The following is a 17,063-nucleotide window of genomic DNA, read 5'->3' on the forward strand; positions in this document are numbered from 1 at the left end:
AATTTTAGTGAGTCATTTTTTAAAAGCTATTTCCTTTTTTGTGAATCACATTTTTGTGATCGAAAATGTAAATGTTCTATGGTCTTTCCCATTCTGAAGAGTGACTGAGAAAAAAAACCCTTTGTGTCAAATTTTGCTTAGGACTCGGAGAAACAGAAAGCCATGGATACGTAATGAAAATGTAAAAGATAATTTTGATTTATTTAAAAAATGCAACATTTGTTATATTGCACACTGAATTAGTCTATTCAAATTAAAGAATGGGTTTTCTAAATGTTTTAGTGTGAGACTGAGTTACTGCAACATAAGATAAATCTATACTGTGCTGTGTGAAGGATTTTGTTTAGCCCTTCATACCTTATCAAAGATGATCAACCTTAGTACATTATTCAAAATCTATTTGTATTAATACACTTTGAAGTGGGTAGGAGTTCTTTCTGTAGATGTAGAAATGTAAATAATGTAAATATCCTTGCAAAGTTAATAGCAAAACACAAGGTAGGAGAAATCTTTTATTAGACTATAAAACTGTTGTAAACTTGATTGCTCTTCTGCAGCCTTCATGTTTTGGTGCCATTCCATACCATTGTGTTCATTGTATCCTAACAAAATTGTAATGTAACACAATCTATTTAAAGCAAAATCTCAAAGATAATGATCTAAAAAGGTTTACACAGAACGCTAATGTATTCTTCGTTCTAAACATTAAAACTTGGCGTGCTGTTCAGATAACAAATGGAGTACATAGCAACAGGCATGCATGACTAACACTGCATTCTCTTTTCTTCCCAGATGTTGATATCCTCCAAAAGTTGGGGCTTAAAGGACAGAAGCCGTCACGTTCTGTGCCAGAAGGGGTCATTCCATTCAGAGCAGGGATCATCCTCAACCAGAGGGCGCATATTGAGGCTCCATTGCACTCAGTTCTTCCAGCGGCCATCTGGCCCAAGTTGGCACTGGTCCTGAGTGTACGCTCACATCGTGTAAACAGTGCTTTCCTCTTCACTCTGCTTTCAAGCAACAAGAAGCTCCTTCTTGGTTTGCAGCTTGTACCAGGTAGTCTTGTCTTACACACAGGACTGAACACCTCAGTGACACTGCCCTATGAGCCCCATGATGGCCAGTGGCACCAGTTGGCACTGGGAATTAATGGAAAGACAGTGACTCTATATGCCTCCTGCGGAGAGCAGAGTGTCCAGGCAGACTTTGGGTGGGACAGTGAGGAGGGACTGGCTCCAGAACTCCAGGGCTCCTTCTTGCTGGGGAAGTCAAGCCAGCACCAAGCATCAGGATACTTTGAAGGAGCAATTTGCCAGTTTGATCTGGTCCCTTCTGCACAGGCAGCTCACAACTACTGCAAATACATTAAGAAACAATGCAGGGAAGCTGACACTTACAGGCCTAACCTTTCTCCTTTACTGCCTATTCTACCAAGAGTAACAAACATTTCAGCTACTCCTGCTGTCCCTAAACATGGTGGTTCAGACACCGCAAGGAAGACCACAAAGTTGAGCCTTGCCAGGAATGTCGCCGCTGCTGCCTCAGCTGTCAGGTATGTGGCCCCAACCCATAAAAAAAAGCTAAATCAGACAACCACACCCGCTCCCCTGCTAGTAACTGTGATGCCAACCACATCCCAATTGGGTTTGGTCGTCCCTTCTTCCATAACCAAGACTGAAACTGTAACAGCACCACTCAGGACACCAGCGCCGCATGCAAAATCTCCAACCCCAAACTTGAAAGCTTCAGATCACAAAACTGCTAAGCCCACACCACCACCAAAGCCTACTCAACAAAGCAACCCAAAAGAGACTATAACAAGAACAGACAAGAAGAAATTTACCACTCCAGCCACCAAATCCCCCAAAACCAAAATTGACACTGTTTTACAAGACCAAGCTAGAGTCCTGAACCATCCACAGCCCACAACACCCAAGAAAATACTCCCCAAGTCTAAGTTTTTTCCATCCAAAGCTCCTTTGCCCAATTCCAAATCAAATTATGTCAAAGTTACCCCCTCTAAACCAACACTATCCAAAGCAAAGTCCTCAAAATCAACAGTCCCCAAAACTACAACTGCTAAGCTCCCAAAACCAATTTCTAAACAAGCTACCAAGCCAACAAAAAAACCCAAAACTACCAAGGCTTCAGTCACTCCTCGACCTACCAAGCCTACAGACCACACAGTAACGCCACCTGCCACTGATGGTTTCCTGAGCTGGGAGGTGCCACCAACACAGTTCTCAATGCTGACAGGACCAAAGGGAGAGAAAGGAGATCCTGGCCCACCGGTAAGAACATCTGTTCACCCTTAATTTGAAGTAGTACCATAAAAAGGTCAATTAAACTGAGAAGGACATCCCATTTATGTTCGCTTTTGCTGGTTCTGGGTGGCCTTTCATAAAAGTAGAAAAAAACAAAAAAAACAACAAAAAACAAAATGTCACACTAGAGTCAAGCCAGTCGGTTCTGTATTTTGTCAAAACTTGTGTCAAAACCTTTTACAGATGCCATTTAAGTCAAACACTAACACTTTAAATAGAAAATCTTCTAAATACATTTTCTGTTGTCTTAAACAGTTCAAGAGTTTCTAATTTACTTCCGTACGTTCTCCTTCATTTGTTCATTGAACCATCCAGGATGGTTGTGACGTGCTGCGTTTCACGCTTTGCCATCTCTTGACCAGATTCCTCTGTTAGAGAAGGCTAGTCAAGGTCACACTAAGCCCCTTTCAGATCGAGGTTGAAGGTCAAAGCAGTCGGCAAACACTGAGTTTCTCAATACACGCACAAGGTTAGGTCAGGCCTTCAGTGTGTCGCCTGAAGCTGAAACCCAGCTTAACCCTTTCAAGAGGTCAGTTCACACTCAGCTTCAGAATCTGTCTGCATTACAGCTGACCACTCAGCTTAAGTAATGTCTTACTTCCAGGTCTCTGTTTTTTGCAGATACACTGAAACTACTTCTTAACCATTAATGTGTGCATACTACTATTTATTTTTGTTTATTTTTTAGCTTTTATAAGTAATCTGTGGTTTTCGTATTGTTGATGCAATGTACTCCAAACAGGGCATAAGTTGTGGGATAGACAGATTAGAGGGAATTACCAGTGTATCTTATGTTAAGTAAATATTAGAAAAGAAAATTTACACTATGTTGGCTACAACAAGTTACTGTTGTCTGCTTAATTTAGCAAAGCAAAGGTAATTTCTTCAAATAAATCTTCTTTAAACCACTTTCTCAAATTCTGACTAATGTGACAGGTTTTACTACTGCTTTGAAAATATTTCCCGTAACCTTAGTTGTGCAGCTGAGTCTATTTCATATGGCACATAAGTTGACATTTGCTGGAAGTGAGATTGTTAAGCTAATGTACTGGCCATGTGTTTAAATTGAATTTGGTTATGTGGCAATTGATTTCATTTTTCAGTCGTCTGCCAGCTTTTAGGGACATTTAAACAACTAGAGCTTAAATACTCTTGCAATCAAGAGAACTTAATTTGACTAAATCTTACAGCAAAGAGTGCTTTAAATAAACATTTAGGCCCAGTTTGCTTTTGTACAATTTTTGGTTTTATGGCTGTTTCATTTTATTGTGGAGAGGAAGAATATCAACCAATAATATGAATTATATTGAAGCTGATCTGAATTTACCTTGGTTAGTATTTGATTTCCAACAAAACATGTCCTAAGACTTCATAAAACCTTTGTTGGCAGTCACAGTAGTTACACATTTCTTGTGGTCTCCAGATTTGCTCAAAATCTCAAGAAGGATTTTGGCCCACTCGTTTGTACAGAAACTCTTTAAATCTTTTAGGTTTCTTCGCTGCCACTTGGCAACTTGAAATTTCAGGTCTCTCCTCAAATTTTCTATTACATTGAGGTCATGAGACTGGCTAGACCCCTCCTAGTACTTAATGTGGTGTCTCTTTGGCAGGGTGTTTTGACTCATTTTCTTTTTGGAATACCCTTCCACAACCCACTTTCTGTGTTCTGGCTGAGGATAGAATAGTATCCTCCATGATTTTATGTTATATGGCTCCTTCGACTACAGGATGCATTAAAGTCATCCTGTACCCTTATTGAGAAAAAAAAAGGAAAGCCAAAGCATAATATTTCCATTTAAATACGTAACTGTGAAAATGATGTTCTTCATATTCAGCATTTCTCTTCCTCCCAACAGAGTGAGTAGTGTTGATGCCAAAAAAAAGCTTGATTTTGATTGCACATTTCTTATTTCCAAGCCTTCTCTGGCAGGGAAACATGAAGGACAGTAAGGATTTAAAACCAGTAGTTTGAATGTTTGCTGGCAAACGTAAAACTGACTTACATATGAGGTTTGCAAGATTACAATCCAGTCGTGGATATCTTGAGATCTTGGATAAGTTTCTCCAAGGTAAATGGTTGTGGGCTGATCCCTCACTTTTTTCATGATCATCTGCACCCCATAATATAAGATCTTTCCAAATGTTCCAGACCAATTGATGGTCTTTTCCTATTTTTTCATTGCTTTGCTTTAGCTTTACTATCTCATCTTCAGTAGTCTCTGCCAGTTCTTTAGTCTTGTCCCTAGTGATGGAGATGAAGGACTGAAAGAGACAAAGTCTGTGGAAAGGTGTGTTTTATGCACATACCACAAGTGCTTTCACTGGATTAATTTGAAGCTGATGTTATCCAGCAATCTTATCTACCCCCACAAAGGACTGAAAACTAGCCACTGTCTCCTTTCGCTGATTGATTACTGACTGACTAACCTGCCCACCAGGTCACATCTGCATGTGTGCAATTAAACAAAAGTCACCCCCACCGTTGGCAACTTAGCAACTTTGTCGCTATATTTGTATTGGAGCAGTTGCACTGATGGTGTGTTTTGACCTTACAACACAGTGTCAATTAAAAACAAAATTGGATAAAATAGGAATCAGCAGATCGCCAATCGTCTTATAACAGTGATTAGCTTGAAAACTGCATTGGGTGCAACCCTAGTTATATTTTTAAGAGGTATAAAATCAGTTGAAGATGAAATTGATGTGAACATAAATTTACATTTCAGAACATACAGTATAGTTGTGAGTGTTAAGTATTTCAGGAGATGTAAAAATGAAGTTGTTTTTCCTTATATTTAAATGTTGAATGTCTGACACTAAAATGAGGAAACTTGTTATTTTAATTTATGTGATGAAGATAAATTGAGGATATCTTTTAAATGCAGAGCATCTACAGTATATGAAATATTAATCATAAGATCCACAGGCCTTATGTCAGCCAAAGCAGCTGCCACTGCTCTGTTTTCCTTCCTCCTGTCCCTCTTTTCTAATTAAAAGAAAACGAATGAGCAGAAGCCTGGAAGAGACACACAGAGGCATTGAGTGGCGCAGGAAATGACCTGTTATTTCTAGTCTTTCTACAGTTTCCTGCCGCATGGGCTCTGACGGTTTTGATAAATACGTTTTAACTCTTATCACCCGGAGATTGAATTACTTCAGAGGGAAAGAGGATCACTTTTTTTGACACATAGCAGAACCATTTAACGTGCAACCCCTCAAAAAACCTGAGCTGATGGATTTGACAAATATGACTGTAGAAGACTACAGGGGTGCTAAAGAGACTGTTTGTTTGGTATGTCAGCATGGAGCACTGATTGAAAATCCTCTCTCCAGGGACGGCCAGGAACTTCAGGGAAACCAGGCCTGCCAGGCAAGAGGGGTCCGCGGGTAAGTCTGGCTGACCAAACACATCTAGACATATTCTATGTGTCGTTCCTTGACACATTCTTGCATAGCTTATTATAATAGCAAAGGCTGTATGTCTGTGCTGAAGCAGCTAGATCCCACATCATTTTAAATCCCTCTCATTGAGCAGCTGATGCACGCAAGCTCTTTTGCATGCTTGCAGACAAAGTTCTCCTATGCAGGCGGATTGACCATGTTCAGCACAAGGCTGTGAGTGCTGACCTCCCACCCTTGAGCATAAACAGGAAAGCTGCTATAAAGACGACCATTCAAAAGCATATCTGTGCCACAGGATGCCTAATAAAAGCACAGTACACAGACATAAAACACATGGCTTCACTGGACTTTCTCCTCCCAACTGAGCTGTTGCAGCAGGCCTCACGGACACTTCGTAGGAATCCCGCTCTAGACTAATGAAGGCCCAATTTTTCCAAGCCAGTTAATCAGATGTGGTCTCATTCAAGAGTCTTAATTTAGCGAATGTCCTTCCACCTCCTTTGTTTCTCCTTGTGACTCATGGTTTTGGAAATGTTTCTAAAAGTTGGTGGAGAATTTGGACAACCATATTCTACTACTTTTGTCAAAAATGGAAATATTCTTACAACATCTGAATCCCTTCTAATGAGGTGTTGTGCCAATATTTATATAACTCACTTTTTCCACTAGTGGCACAATTAGAGTTAAGAATTGTAGCTTTTAGTAAATTGCCTGAACAGCTGTGAGAGCATTTGCCATAAAATGTTCTCCCCTCTCAGAAAGAGCTGCTTTAAACCAGGTAAACTCTTTAACTTTCCTGCCGGTGCAATCAGCATCTCAAAATTGTCCCATGGTGTTTAGTTTAAAATCCCAAAAAACACATGAAAATAAAACGCAGCCCTCCATGCATAGTCTCTCACCTATCCAAGATTGGGTTGTAGAGGTAACAGGTCCAGCAGGGAAATGCAGACATCCCTCTTCTGTTCATTTTGGGGAATCCCAAAGCGTTCCCAGGCAGGAAGGGATGGATTGTGCCCATGGTATGATCTGGATCTGTGTTGGGGTCTCTACCCAGTTGGACCTGCTCAGAAATCCTTCAGTGGATCCATCCTGGCCAGATGAACCACCTCAGTGCACTGTGGAGGAGCAGCAGCTCTATTCCAAGTTCCCTTAATGTAGGACTCAACCAGGCTGAGCATAGCCACCCTACAGAGGAACATCATTTCAGTTGCTAGTATTCATAGTCTCGCTTTCCATATTTCATGACCACAGGTGGGGGTTAAGACATAGAGCATTATGGCTCAGATCTTTCTTCTTTAGAATACTGACTCTGTGGTTTGTTTGTTTTTTATGCTAGAGGTTACTTTAAAATATTTACGGAAGAAGAAAGCTCAGATCATTTCAACATTAAAGCTCTAGAATTTACTCTGGAGTATACCTTATTATGAATAAAAGTATAGGAGGATAAGAAGGTCTTTTTCTGGGTTCATTAGAGATAATTAAACCTAAAGTTCCACAATTTCATCTCAGATAAGCAATGCTTATGATCCAAATCACATTTAGGTAAATTAAACTTTAATTGAGCTAGAAATGCCTCCTCAGTGCAGTGAAATCTAGTCAGACCAAGTGTAATTCAGAGTCCAATATTTTGTGCTTTCTGAAATTCAGCAGTGTTTTCAAATATAACAACAAAATGTAAATATAGTATATTTATCTACTGCAATGTCATAATGAAAATAAATAGCAAGGACCACTTCCCTGTGAATGAATAGAATCATTGCTGGTTAAGATGTCTTCTTGCCTGGTGAAAGTAGTACGGTGGCCCTGAGGTGCAAACCACTTCAGCAAATTGAAAGCACAAATACAAATTACAAAAACACAACAACAAATTGAAAAACACTACAACATTAACAAAGCACAATTACAAATTACAAAAACACTACAACATTTACGAAGCACAATTACAAATTACAAAAACACTACAACATTTACGAAGCACAATTACAAATTACAAAAACACTACAACATTTACGAAGCACAATTACAAATTACAAAAACACCACAACATCAACAAAACGGAAAGTTTCATTGGAGCTCCGGCTGCATCTTTTAGGGTTTTTATCCTGCTGGAATGAGAGCCTCTGTTCCCCTCTCTAGTCATTTGCACCCTCAGAGAGTTTTTCTTCGAGAATTTCTCTGCATTTATCTCCATCCACCACAGATCGACTTCTCAGGTTCCATTGCAAAATAACAAAAAAGTCAGATGGTACTGCCTTCCATACACCTCCACAAAGCAACTTACCATTGTCCCTTAAACGTATTCTCTAACCTGAGATGTCGATCTCTATTTCTCCACCAGAGATATGAGTTCGGGTTAATGGTCTATATGTACCTGGCTAATTCTTATAGTTGTTTTCTCCTGCCCTGGCTTCCACCCTTCATCCTTAAATGTAAATCAGGGTTAGCAAAGTGCAAAGAATGAAAGTCAAGTTTTCCTTGTAAGTATCAATGATTTTGGTGCAAATTTAACAAGGAATTCTTGCAAATACAAGGATCTCTTGCAAACATCACAATGTTTGACCTCACGCCATTTTATTTATGACGTTACAACATGGGATTGTGTACATGCCTTTGCACTAATCCCACACTGTGAAGCATGGATGTATGCATCTGTGTTTATGGCCTTCCTATATTGAGAGTAAGGCCAATCATGGAGCTTTTCCTGTAAACAAAATCATTTATCAAGTTCAACTGCAGCTGCCAAGTGTGTGTGCTAACACATGGATGCATGTACACATATTTACACAGATGGAAACACATACTTTGCGCAAACAAATGCTCTCCAAAAGCCACGCCTCTTAACCAGATGGACGTGTGGTTTCCATTTAGAGAATGGGATTCACCACTTCAGGGACATAATCAACTCCAAATAACAGCTCTAGGCTTCAAGCTTACAGGTGGTGAAATATAAATTGATATATTTATATTTCACCACTCATAGCTTTGAGTGGAAGCTATGAAAACACAGCTTCTACTCTTGGGGGTCAGCCGGAGAGTGAACTTCTCCATCATTTTTCCGCCCAACCTTCTTTAGCCCTGGATTACTGGAGTTCTGTATGATAACACACAGAGGCCCATTGAGCCCCAGAACGGTCACCCATGAACCTTGACCTCTGGTCTGGCACATGTGAGTGTGAGATGCCGTTGTCATAGTAACAAATGTCTGCTTAGACGCTTTGCAAGGTGTCCATGAATGACCAATCCGACCTTTTCCTCCAGGCGTGTTTGTGGGTGTGCGATGATGAGGATGGTAGGAGGGTGTGAGAGGAAAAGTGGATGCTTCATGGGTGTACAGGCCGGTATCTGTCTCGGGCAGTGCCTGCACAGAGTTGTCTGGAGCCTCATGGGTCAAAGGGGTCTTTGTCTCATAGGAAGAAAATCTCCATCACCCATCTTTACTCATGCTTGCTCATGCACAACACTCCTCTGTCCTTAAATAAATCCCTGAAACCTTCCTCCACCCATTTGAACACAAAGAAATTAGAAAAACTTAAGATCTGACCAGTGCGGTCAGAGGTTTACATAAACTCATCATTAGTAAGATTGTCACAGTCATCTTTGGCTTTTATTGATGCATTTGAACTGTTTATTTTTTTAGGAAAGGATCATAGAACAAACAAAAATATTTTTTTTAAAACCAAGACTTGGGTGTACAAGTCTTATCTTATTGTGGGTTTTCTCTACTCCAGAGAAGACAGAGAGTTTTAAATGTACACTTACACCCTCACTAACATTTGGATAAATGTTCCTGAGCAAGTCACAGAGATGCCAAACTGCTTTTGTAGCCAATAACAGACTTCAGGTTTCACGGTCTTATCAAAATTGGTGGAGTTATTTAAATCTGTTGGTGTCCTGACATGGTCCCAATTTTTCAACACATTTTCAATACATTTTCAATAGGTCTGATTGAGGGGCTATTCTAAAATTTTATGCTAGACAGCTTTGTTCATTCTTAAACCAGCCTTCAATGATGTTTGGGACCATTTCCCTTGGCAACGGATCTGCTTTTTGAGAGTCTTAATAATCCTCTGAACTGTGAATAAGGCTTCCTGTGCTGGAAAATGACTAATATGTTTCAGGATAATAAAAATCACAACCACTTTCTAGTTGTTAACTTTTGCAATCCCTGTTAGCACCTTCATACATTTTTACATTTGGGCAAATAAATATCTAAATTTTTCCATCATCAATTTCAGACGTGTTGTGGCTTTTATGAGCTTTTACTGTTGTTATTGTGCTAATGCGTTAGATTACTTAGAATTTAAGTTGTCCAGACCTCGGCTCGGTGTATGATGTATTTACCTCTGAAACTGGCTGTTAAAGCCGCTCATTAACACAGTCTGCTGCTGTAATTTACATGACATTATTAAGCTGAGAATTCCACTCCTCTCATTCAACAATGGCTAGACACGCTTTTGAATCTCTAACGAACAGTGAAATGTTTCCCCTCGAGGAAAATGTTCTCTTGTGTACATGTCCGGTTCACAATCTGTAATTATCAGGACATCAAGTGGTTTCGCATGCTCTCTTTATTTCATGTTAGGTCATTAGATGTTGTCCCATAGAGTCTTGTTTGGCCCAATACCACAGAGTACTTCTTTTATCTTTAATACGATGCCTTTTTATGCATTTGAAGTGTGTTTTATTACCCAGGGTCTGTTTGTTGCATAGCCTATTTTTTCCTCTGCATGAGAATGTAATGATAGAAGTGATGTCACTCAGCTAGTCAAGTTGTATAACATATAATGTAGTGCATTACAAAAGTTCTCACCCCCTTGAACCTTTCCACATTTTGTCATTTCACAAACTTTATGTATTTTGTGTGGGTAGTGTATGAAGGTGAAGTGGAATATTTATTGCTACAATAAATCTGAAAAGTTTGGTTTGTATTCATGCTCCTTTTTGCTCTGACACCACTAAATAAAATCCAGTCCCATCTTCAGAAGTCACCCAGTCTGCATGTTCTGTTCAGTCAGATTGATGAAAGAGTTCTGGTTTGCAATAAGACAGAATGAGGAAAAAATAGCTGAAAGGATGTGAATATGAATGTTTGGAGTCCACAAAGAATGTGTTGCATAGGAACATTTTTATAAGAACCATAATGACGCCCCTGAGTCCCTGTTCACTGAATAGTGGTTTATTTTATTTTATTTTATTTTATTTAGTAGCCCTCAGCTGACATGTGCTCCACCCTAGTGCTCTCTAATTAGACACCTGTTGTAAGAGAAAGGCACACTACATAGAAACAAGAACATATACAACTGAACCCCAGTGCCAGCCCATGCCCGCTAGTGCACTGCCCAACCTGTGGTAAGCCGCTGGTTTAATTTTGAAACATGTAATTCTAACGTGCCTTGTTTGTTTAAGTTTATTTAGGGCACAACAGCGTTCCTTAATGCTGTGTGGACAGACCGCCTCCCATGGAATGCCAGCTGCACACAAACTCAAGGGTGAAAGGGGAAGTGTGTGGGATGAAAAGATCTTTAAAACGCCACAGCATTTAGAAGAGAACAATTGCACCTTGTGAAAAGGATTTCTATTTCTTTAATAGCATTTTTTTCCTTAAATTAATAGGAAACAAAAAGTCCTCTATAAATGAAGTAGGTTGGACTTCCAGTGCCTAGCAACAAGATCTTACAGCCCCTCAAATTTAGCCTTATTACAACCACAACCTGTAATGTACTTTAATAATTTTTTTGTGACAGATCAGATGGAAATATAAAAAGTGTGTTGCCTCAACAGAGACATAAATCTTTCAGAGTCTCAAAATATTTCTTCCAGGATTGCTCTGTATTTAACTCCATCCATGTTTCTTTGCCTACCTAAGAAAAACATCCCCACAGCATGATTCTGCCACTACTAAGTCATACTTTGTGGGAGCGATGTGTTCAGGGTGTGGTGCATTGTCAAACCTGCATGTTATTCTTTTAGGATCTAATCTGATCAGAGCATCTTCTTGCGAATTGTTGCTGTGTCCTCTATATTTCTGTGGATCTCTGCAGCTCCTCCAGAGTTACAATGGGCTTCTGGGATTGTTTTTTGATTGATGCTGTAGATGCATTGAAGATCAGTTTAGGTTTGCAGTTGTTATTCACTGGTGAGCAGACCTTACCATGGTACAGTTGTGTTTATATTGAGATTAAATAACTCACATGTGAACTTTATTTATTAAGTAGATGAGTTCTAAAAACAAGTCCACCTGTTCTGACAAACAAAATCTAATAGTTACATTTTATTTTGTTTTAGGATTTCAAAGTTAAAAGGTAGAACACAAATGCTCTGTAAAATATTTGGAAAAACACGTATTCTCCTTTCTATTTCATTTTTGTTGGTCTGTTACTTAAAATCACAATGAGATACTGTACATTGGATTTTTGTGGAATAAAGTGTCAAAATTGGCAAAAGTTGATGGAGTAGAAATGATTTGGCAAAAAAACTGATATTGACTCTACATCATAAGGAAGTAATCTTATCTTTTGAAATGTTGTGCAAAAAACAGAACATCTCTTGTATATAAGTAAATTTTCTGCCTTAGGTGGTCTAGACAAAACTGTCATCAGTTTCTGACAGAACGATCAATTACAGCAGAACGGATTTATGCAGTTTTGTCTGCACCAAACCAAAACGTCTGTTTTTGAATTTTTCTCAAAGGGCATTTTTGTGGAGCTGTATAGTCAACTCCAAACCCCAAAATGTTTTTCTTTTCTCTCACTTGGAAAAAATGGGTCTTTGAGAGTCTAGTTGACAGTTGGTGTCGGCTTTTGATGCAGCTGATCAGACCTCAACCATTAAAGCCTCGTTGTTTGTTTGGAGTGACCCCAACAAAATCCAGTGACCCAGTTCCTAAAGCACTCATGGCTATTCTTCTACACCCAACACAGCCAACCCTTGACCCCTGAACTGGGATAGGTTAGGGGCCTTAAGGTGCCACATCACATGCAGAGAACAAGGGGGAGGTCAGAAATTCAACAGGAAGGACTCTCTCAGGGTTCCTGAAAGCAGACAGTCAGACGGGTTGATGAGCGTTGTTGCAGCCCACCCCCCATGCTCCTGTCTGCAGGCAACAGCTCAAACCCAAAAGCAGTTATAGATTCGTTCCCTGGCTCCCAAAGTTTCTTTGCTGAACCTTCCCATGGGGTGGGGGGTGCTGGATAGACTGTGAGGGTTCACATTACCAACATGCTGCCATGACTGATCTTGCTCTGTTTCTGTCCATCTCCTCATAATCTGCCAGCGTAGACAGACACAGAGATCTGCGGTGAAGTTCAAACTCGCAAGTCTGTGACATTGGACTGTCAGCATTAGTCATTAACATGCCTGGCTCTTGTGTGTTTGTTTGTGGCTGGATGTATGGAAGTGGGGGTTGGATCGTGAGCCAACTATGGACAGGAAAACACAGCCATATGTTGGAGCGGCTCCAGGGAGCCCCATTTTCCATGAGCCCCCCTGCAACATCAACCCCAAATACCACATGCACACGTCCACGCACACACACAAAGTTAAAACATATTAGCAGAATGGCTGAGTTTCTCCAGACTTTCTTTAATATTGTCTTTGCTAAGGCAAAGGCACAAATCATGCATCTTTACATGCATCTTTATTGCAGGAAATGAATCCTGCAATATTTTTTATGTGTTTTGTTTTATCTGATGTTTTTTTCTAGGGCGACCCTGGCCCCCATGGAAATCCTGGTAGACCTGGTCCACCTGGGCTAAAGGTAAATAGTCTTAGTCAGACTTAAAATCACAAGTAATCATTTTGTTCTTAAAAAAAAATCAACAACAGTAAACCATGCTTTTATATCTGCCCTAATTTGCTTGTATATCTGCAAAAATGTGTTGCATATTCGTGTTTTTTTGTGTGCAAGCTTTAAGGAAAACAAGGCTATGGAGTTTTACTGCTGCAGAATTGGGGTCACTAAAGTTCACAGCAAAGCCACGATACTTGACAGCTCATTAACTCACTAACACCACTCCGCTTATGTTAGAATATCCAAACTGAACGCAAGTTATTTTAGGCTTTAATTGTTGACACAATATTATCCAATGTTTGAATAAGTTTAAAAAGCCGTGCACAGATTTTGCCGTTTCTGTATGAAGGGTGACTCTGTGCTTCCACCGTAACCTGAGTACAGAGCAGAGAATAGTACATTGACACCAAAGAGGGGGTCGAAATGATTTATCCAGGTGTCAGGGAAAGACATTAGGAGTCAGAAAATAAGAACTCCAAATAAATCTTACCTATTTTAATGTGTGAAAAGGAGATGACCTTGCCCGAGACAAATTCTGCACCCTCCATAACGGTCTGAAATGTTGTATGCATTAGCAAAGACTCCTGACCTCTGACTTTGTGTGTTTGGAACATAGATTTAGAAGTACAATCCTTATTTCAAGTTTTGTATTAAAATATGTATACAATCAGTGATAATTACTTCTGGATATAGAGAAGAATGGGGAAGAAGATAGGGGATTTAAATGACTTTGCCAGACTGTTATTGCCAGACAACAAGGTCTGAACAGTTCAGAGAATACTGATCCATGGAGACTTCCATCTACAACTATCCCATCCAGTTTGGTGCCTGGATGGGACCAAACTGGATGTTTGTGTTGCCTCATTTAAAGAAATTGTCTTTTTTATATGAGAGGTTAGAGAAGAATGGGCAGATTGGTTTGAGACAAGGCAATGGTACCTCAAATAGCCAGTTGCTACAGCCAAGGTATGTGGATTACATATTACTGCCAACATATCAAACCCTGAAGCTGGTGGGTTACACCAGCAAAACAACACATGGGTATCACTCTTGTCAGCTAAGAATATTAAACTGAGGCTACAATTACACTGAGTCTACAGGCTCACCAGAATTGGACAGATTGGAAGGGTGTAATGCTGTTGGCAGTATTTCACTGGGACTTCTTGGGCACTTTAGTGGCAACACAGACTTCCTAAGTAATGTTTTCAGTCATATCCATCTCTTAGTGATAGTAGTGTGTCCATCTTCTAATGGCTACTTCCAGCAGGATAATGTATCATGTCAAAAAGTTCTTGTCAAATTGCGTATTTGAAGATGACTATAGGTTTGCTGCTCTCCAAAGTCATCTACAGTCATCAGAGCTCAATCCAATAAAAACACCAGTTTTGGTGGATTGGAAGACCACTTGTGCTTGGTGTAGCAGACGAATCTGCATCACCACTGTTTGGTGCTATCATGTCAACATGAACCAAACTCTCTGAGGACTAACTCTTGAACCTTGTTGAACCTACACCATGAAAAATGAAGGTAGCTCTGAAGGAGAAAGGGATTAAATTCTAAAGTTAATAAATTCTATAAATGTAGCTACTAAATGTAGAGAGCTTTTCCTTTTGTTTCACTGATGGAATAAAATCGACATTTTACTTTAATGTTCAGATATCTGCAATTTGCAACTGCATTATAAGGAATTCTAATTATTGTGTTTCTTATTTAGAGTTAACACAGTAACTATAACGCCCAAGTCTGCAGTAAAAATATTTAGCTTAGCCTTGCACAAAGATTTAGAAAAAGTATGGAATGTATTTTTAATTTGTTTTTTAATATCTTGCTTACCCCCCGCATTAGATAAGCAGAGGGGTTCAGACACACTTATATCACCAAGGAGATTTTGATGTCTAGTTCTGAGGTGATGGTTGGATGAAGTGGGACAAGCATTGACAAATCAGGACAAATCCAGGCTGTTGACTGTTGAGTCAAACAATAAAGTTCTCGCTAAACTGATTGAACCACATTCTTTCCCTCTCTTAGCATCGTGGGATATGGACTATCAATGAAATATTGAGGTATTGAATACAAGCACCTAAAATGAATTCAACTGAGAGGAACTTTGTCGTCATGGAGTAGTTTGAAGTCCTGTCCCTGTGTCAGTTTTGTTCAGGCAGACGATCAGAGTGCCTCCTAAACACTTCTATTTTGAGTTTTCCCACTGGGAGAAGACCCCAGGGTCGACCCAGAACACATCAGAAGGGCTGTACTTAACCTCTGGTCTGCAAATGCCTTGCAATCTCTAAGTATATACTGGAGAGGGATAGTGGGAGGGATCCCTTGGCTTTCCCCTTGGACCTGTTACCTGCAGATCTAGTTTTGGGTAAACAGAAGACAGTGGACTGATGGACTTTCTTACCTTTCTATTGTTGTAATTCTAAAGGGGCTGTACACTGAACCAGTAACAAAATTATAGCCATCTGCTTAATATTAAACAGTCTAATTTTGTTCCTCATAAAAGACCGTGGATCACTAGAGAGTTGCTACCTTTTTGCATATCTTGTGCTGCCTTACACTAGGACTTGTTTCATTTGTGTATCTGAAACTTTATTTATTTTACAGTAACATATCATGACTGCCAGGTCCAACATCTCCTAGAAGAATGTTTCACTGATCTTGCTTTTTTTATTTTAGTTGTCAGTGTTGTGGATTGAGTACACCAGTTGTTAATGGTATCCAGTATTGTTACACACTTCAACAAGGTTCATCGTACAAAACTTCTCTAAACGTCATGAGATATTATCCCGTAATCTGAGCTGCCATGAGATAATAAATCTTCCCACCTTATCATTCTCACACTCAGCCAAGCCACTCCACAGAGAAAGCTCACTTTTAGCTTTTAAAAGAAAAAAATGAAAAAGGAGCTATGTAGAATGATCATGAGTGAAGATTTAAAATCCCCCCCACATGAATCATCAGTCAAGTCTGTTGTTTGGCAACCTGGCAGAGATTATGCTCCCCTACCTGGTAAGTGTGTTGAAAGGGAGATTATGAGGTGTTTGATGTCTGGGTAGGGTGGGGGGGGGGGGTCACTGCAGTTTATGCCCTTTCATCATTAATAAATGAAGCAAAGTTGTAAATGCTGGCAGCCCGAAGGGCAAAGAGAGGCAGCCAGCCCCCACTCGGGGTAATTTCCGATTCATTGCTTTGATGTGCTGAAACCCTGTTATTGTTACCTGCTGACAATGAAGCTTGGTACGTATGTGTGTGTTGGTGTGGGAGACTGCAGCCGCCCTTTATCAACCAAGAAATCCATGCCTATTATTATATGAATTTTACTTACTGTGTAGCATTAGGTGGTGCCTTTCCACAAAATGGTATAATTTCATAAGTTTTTTTATGTTTGTCAGAAGCTGTGGAATTAAAATATCTACCATTTGGATATTTAATCCGTATAAAATTATCCTTCTCAGGGCAAAAAAGGAGATCCTGGCATTTCACCCGGGCCAGCACCTAAAGGAGAGAAGGTATGTTTTCTTTTATGGCTCCTACTGATCTGCAGC

At 39.8% G+C, this 17,063-nt stretch overlaps 2 protein-coding genes across 11 annotated transcripts in view; both read left to right on the forward strand.

Moving 5' to 3' along the window:
* LOC116725013 (neurogenic locus notch homolog protein 1-like) overlaps positions 1 to 17,063 on the forward strand; it is a 247,010-nt gene that overhangs the window by 135,646 nt on the left and 94,301 nt on the right. The gene's annotated exons all lie outside the window — the stretch shown is intronic.
* Positions 1 to 17,063, forward strand: part of col27a1a (collagen, type XXVII, alpha 1a) — an 80,324-nt gene that overhangs the window by 8,274 nt on the left and 54,987 nt on the right. The window contains exons 3-6 of the mRNA XM_032570861.1: positions 793 to 2,291; positions 5,658 to 5,711; positions 13,429 to 13,482; positions 16,974 to 17,027. Of these exons, the coding sequence (XP_032426752.1) occupies positions 793 to 2,291; positions 5,658 to 5,711; positions 13,429 to 13,482; positions 16,974 to 17,027 (1,661 nt within the window). The remainder of the gene's footprint in view (positions 1 to 792; positions 2,292 to 5,657; positions 5,712 to 13,428; positions 13,483 to 16,973; positions 17,028 to 17,063) is intronic.

The sequence above is a fragment of the Xiphophorus hellerii genome, chromosome 8 (assembly GCF_003331165.1).
Source record: "Xiphophorus hellerii strain 12219 chromosome 8, Xiphophorus_hellerii-4.1, whole genome shotgun sequence".
NCBI lineage: Eukaryota > Metazoa > Chordata > Actinopteri > Cyprinodontiformes > Poeciliidae > Xiphophorus > Xiphophorus hellerii.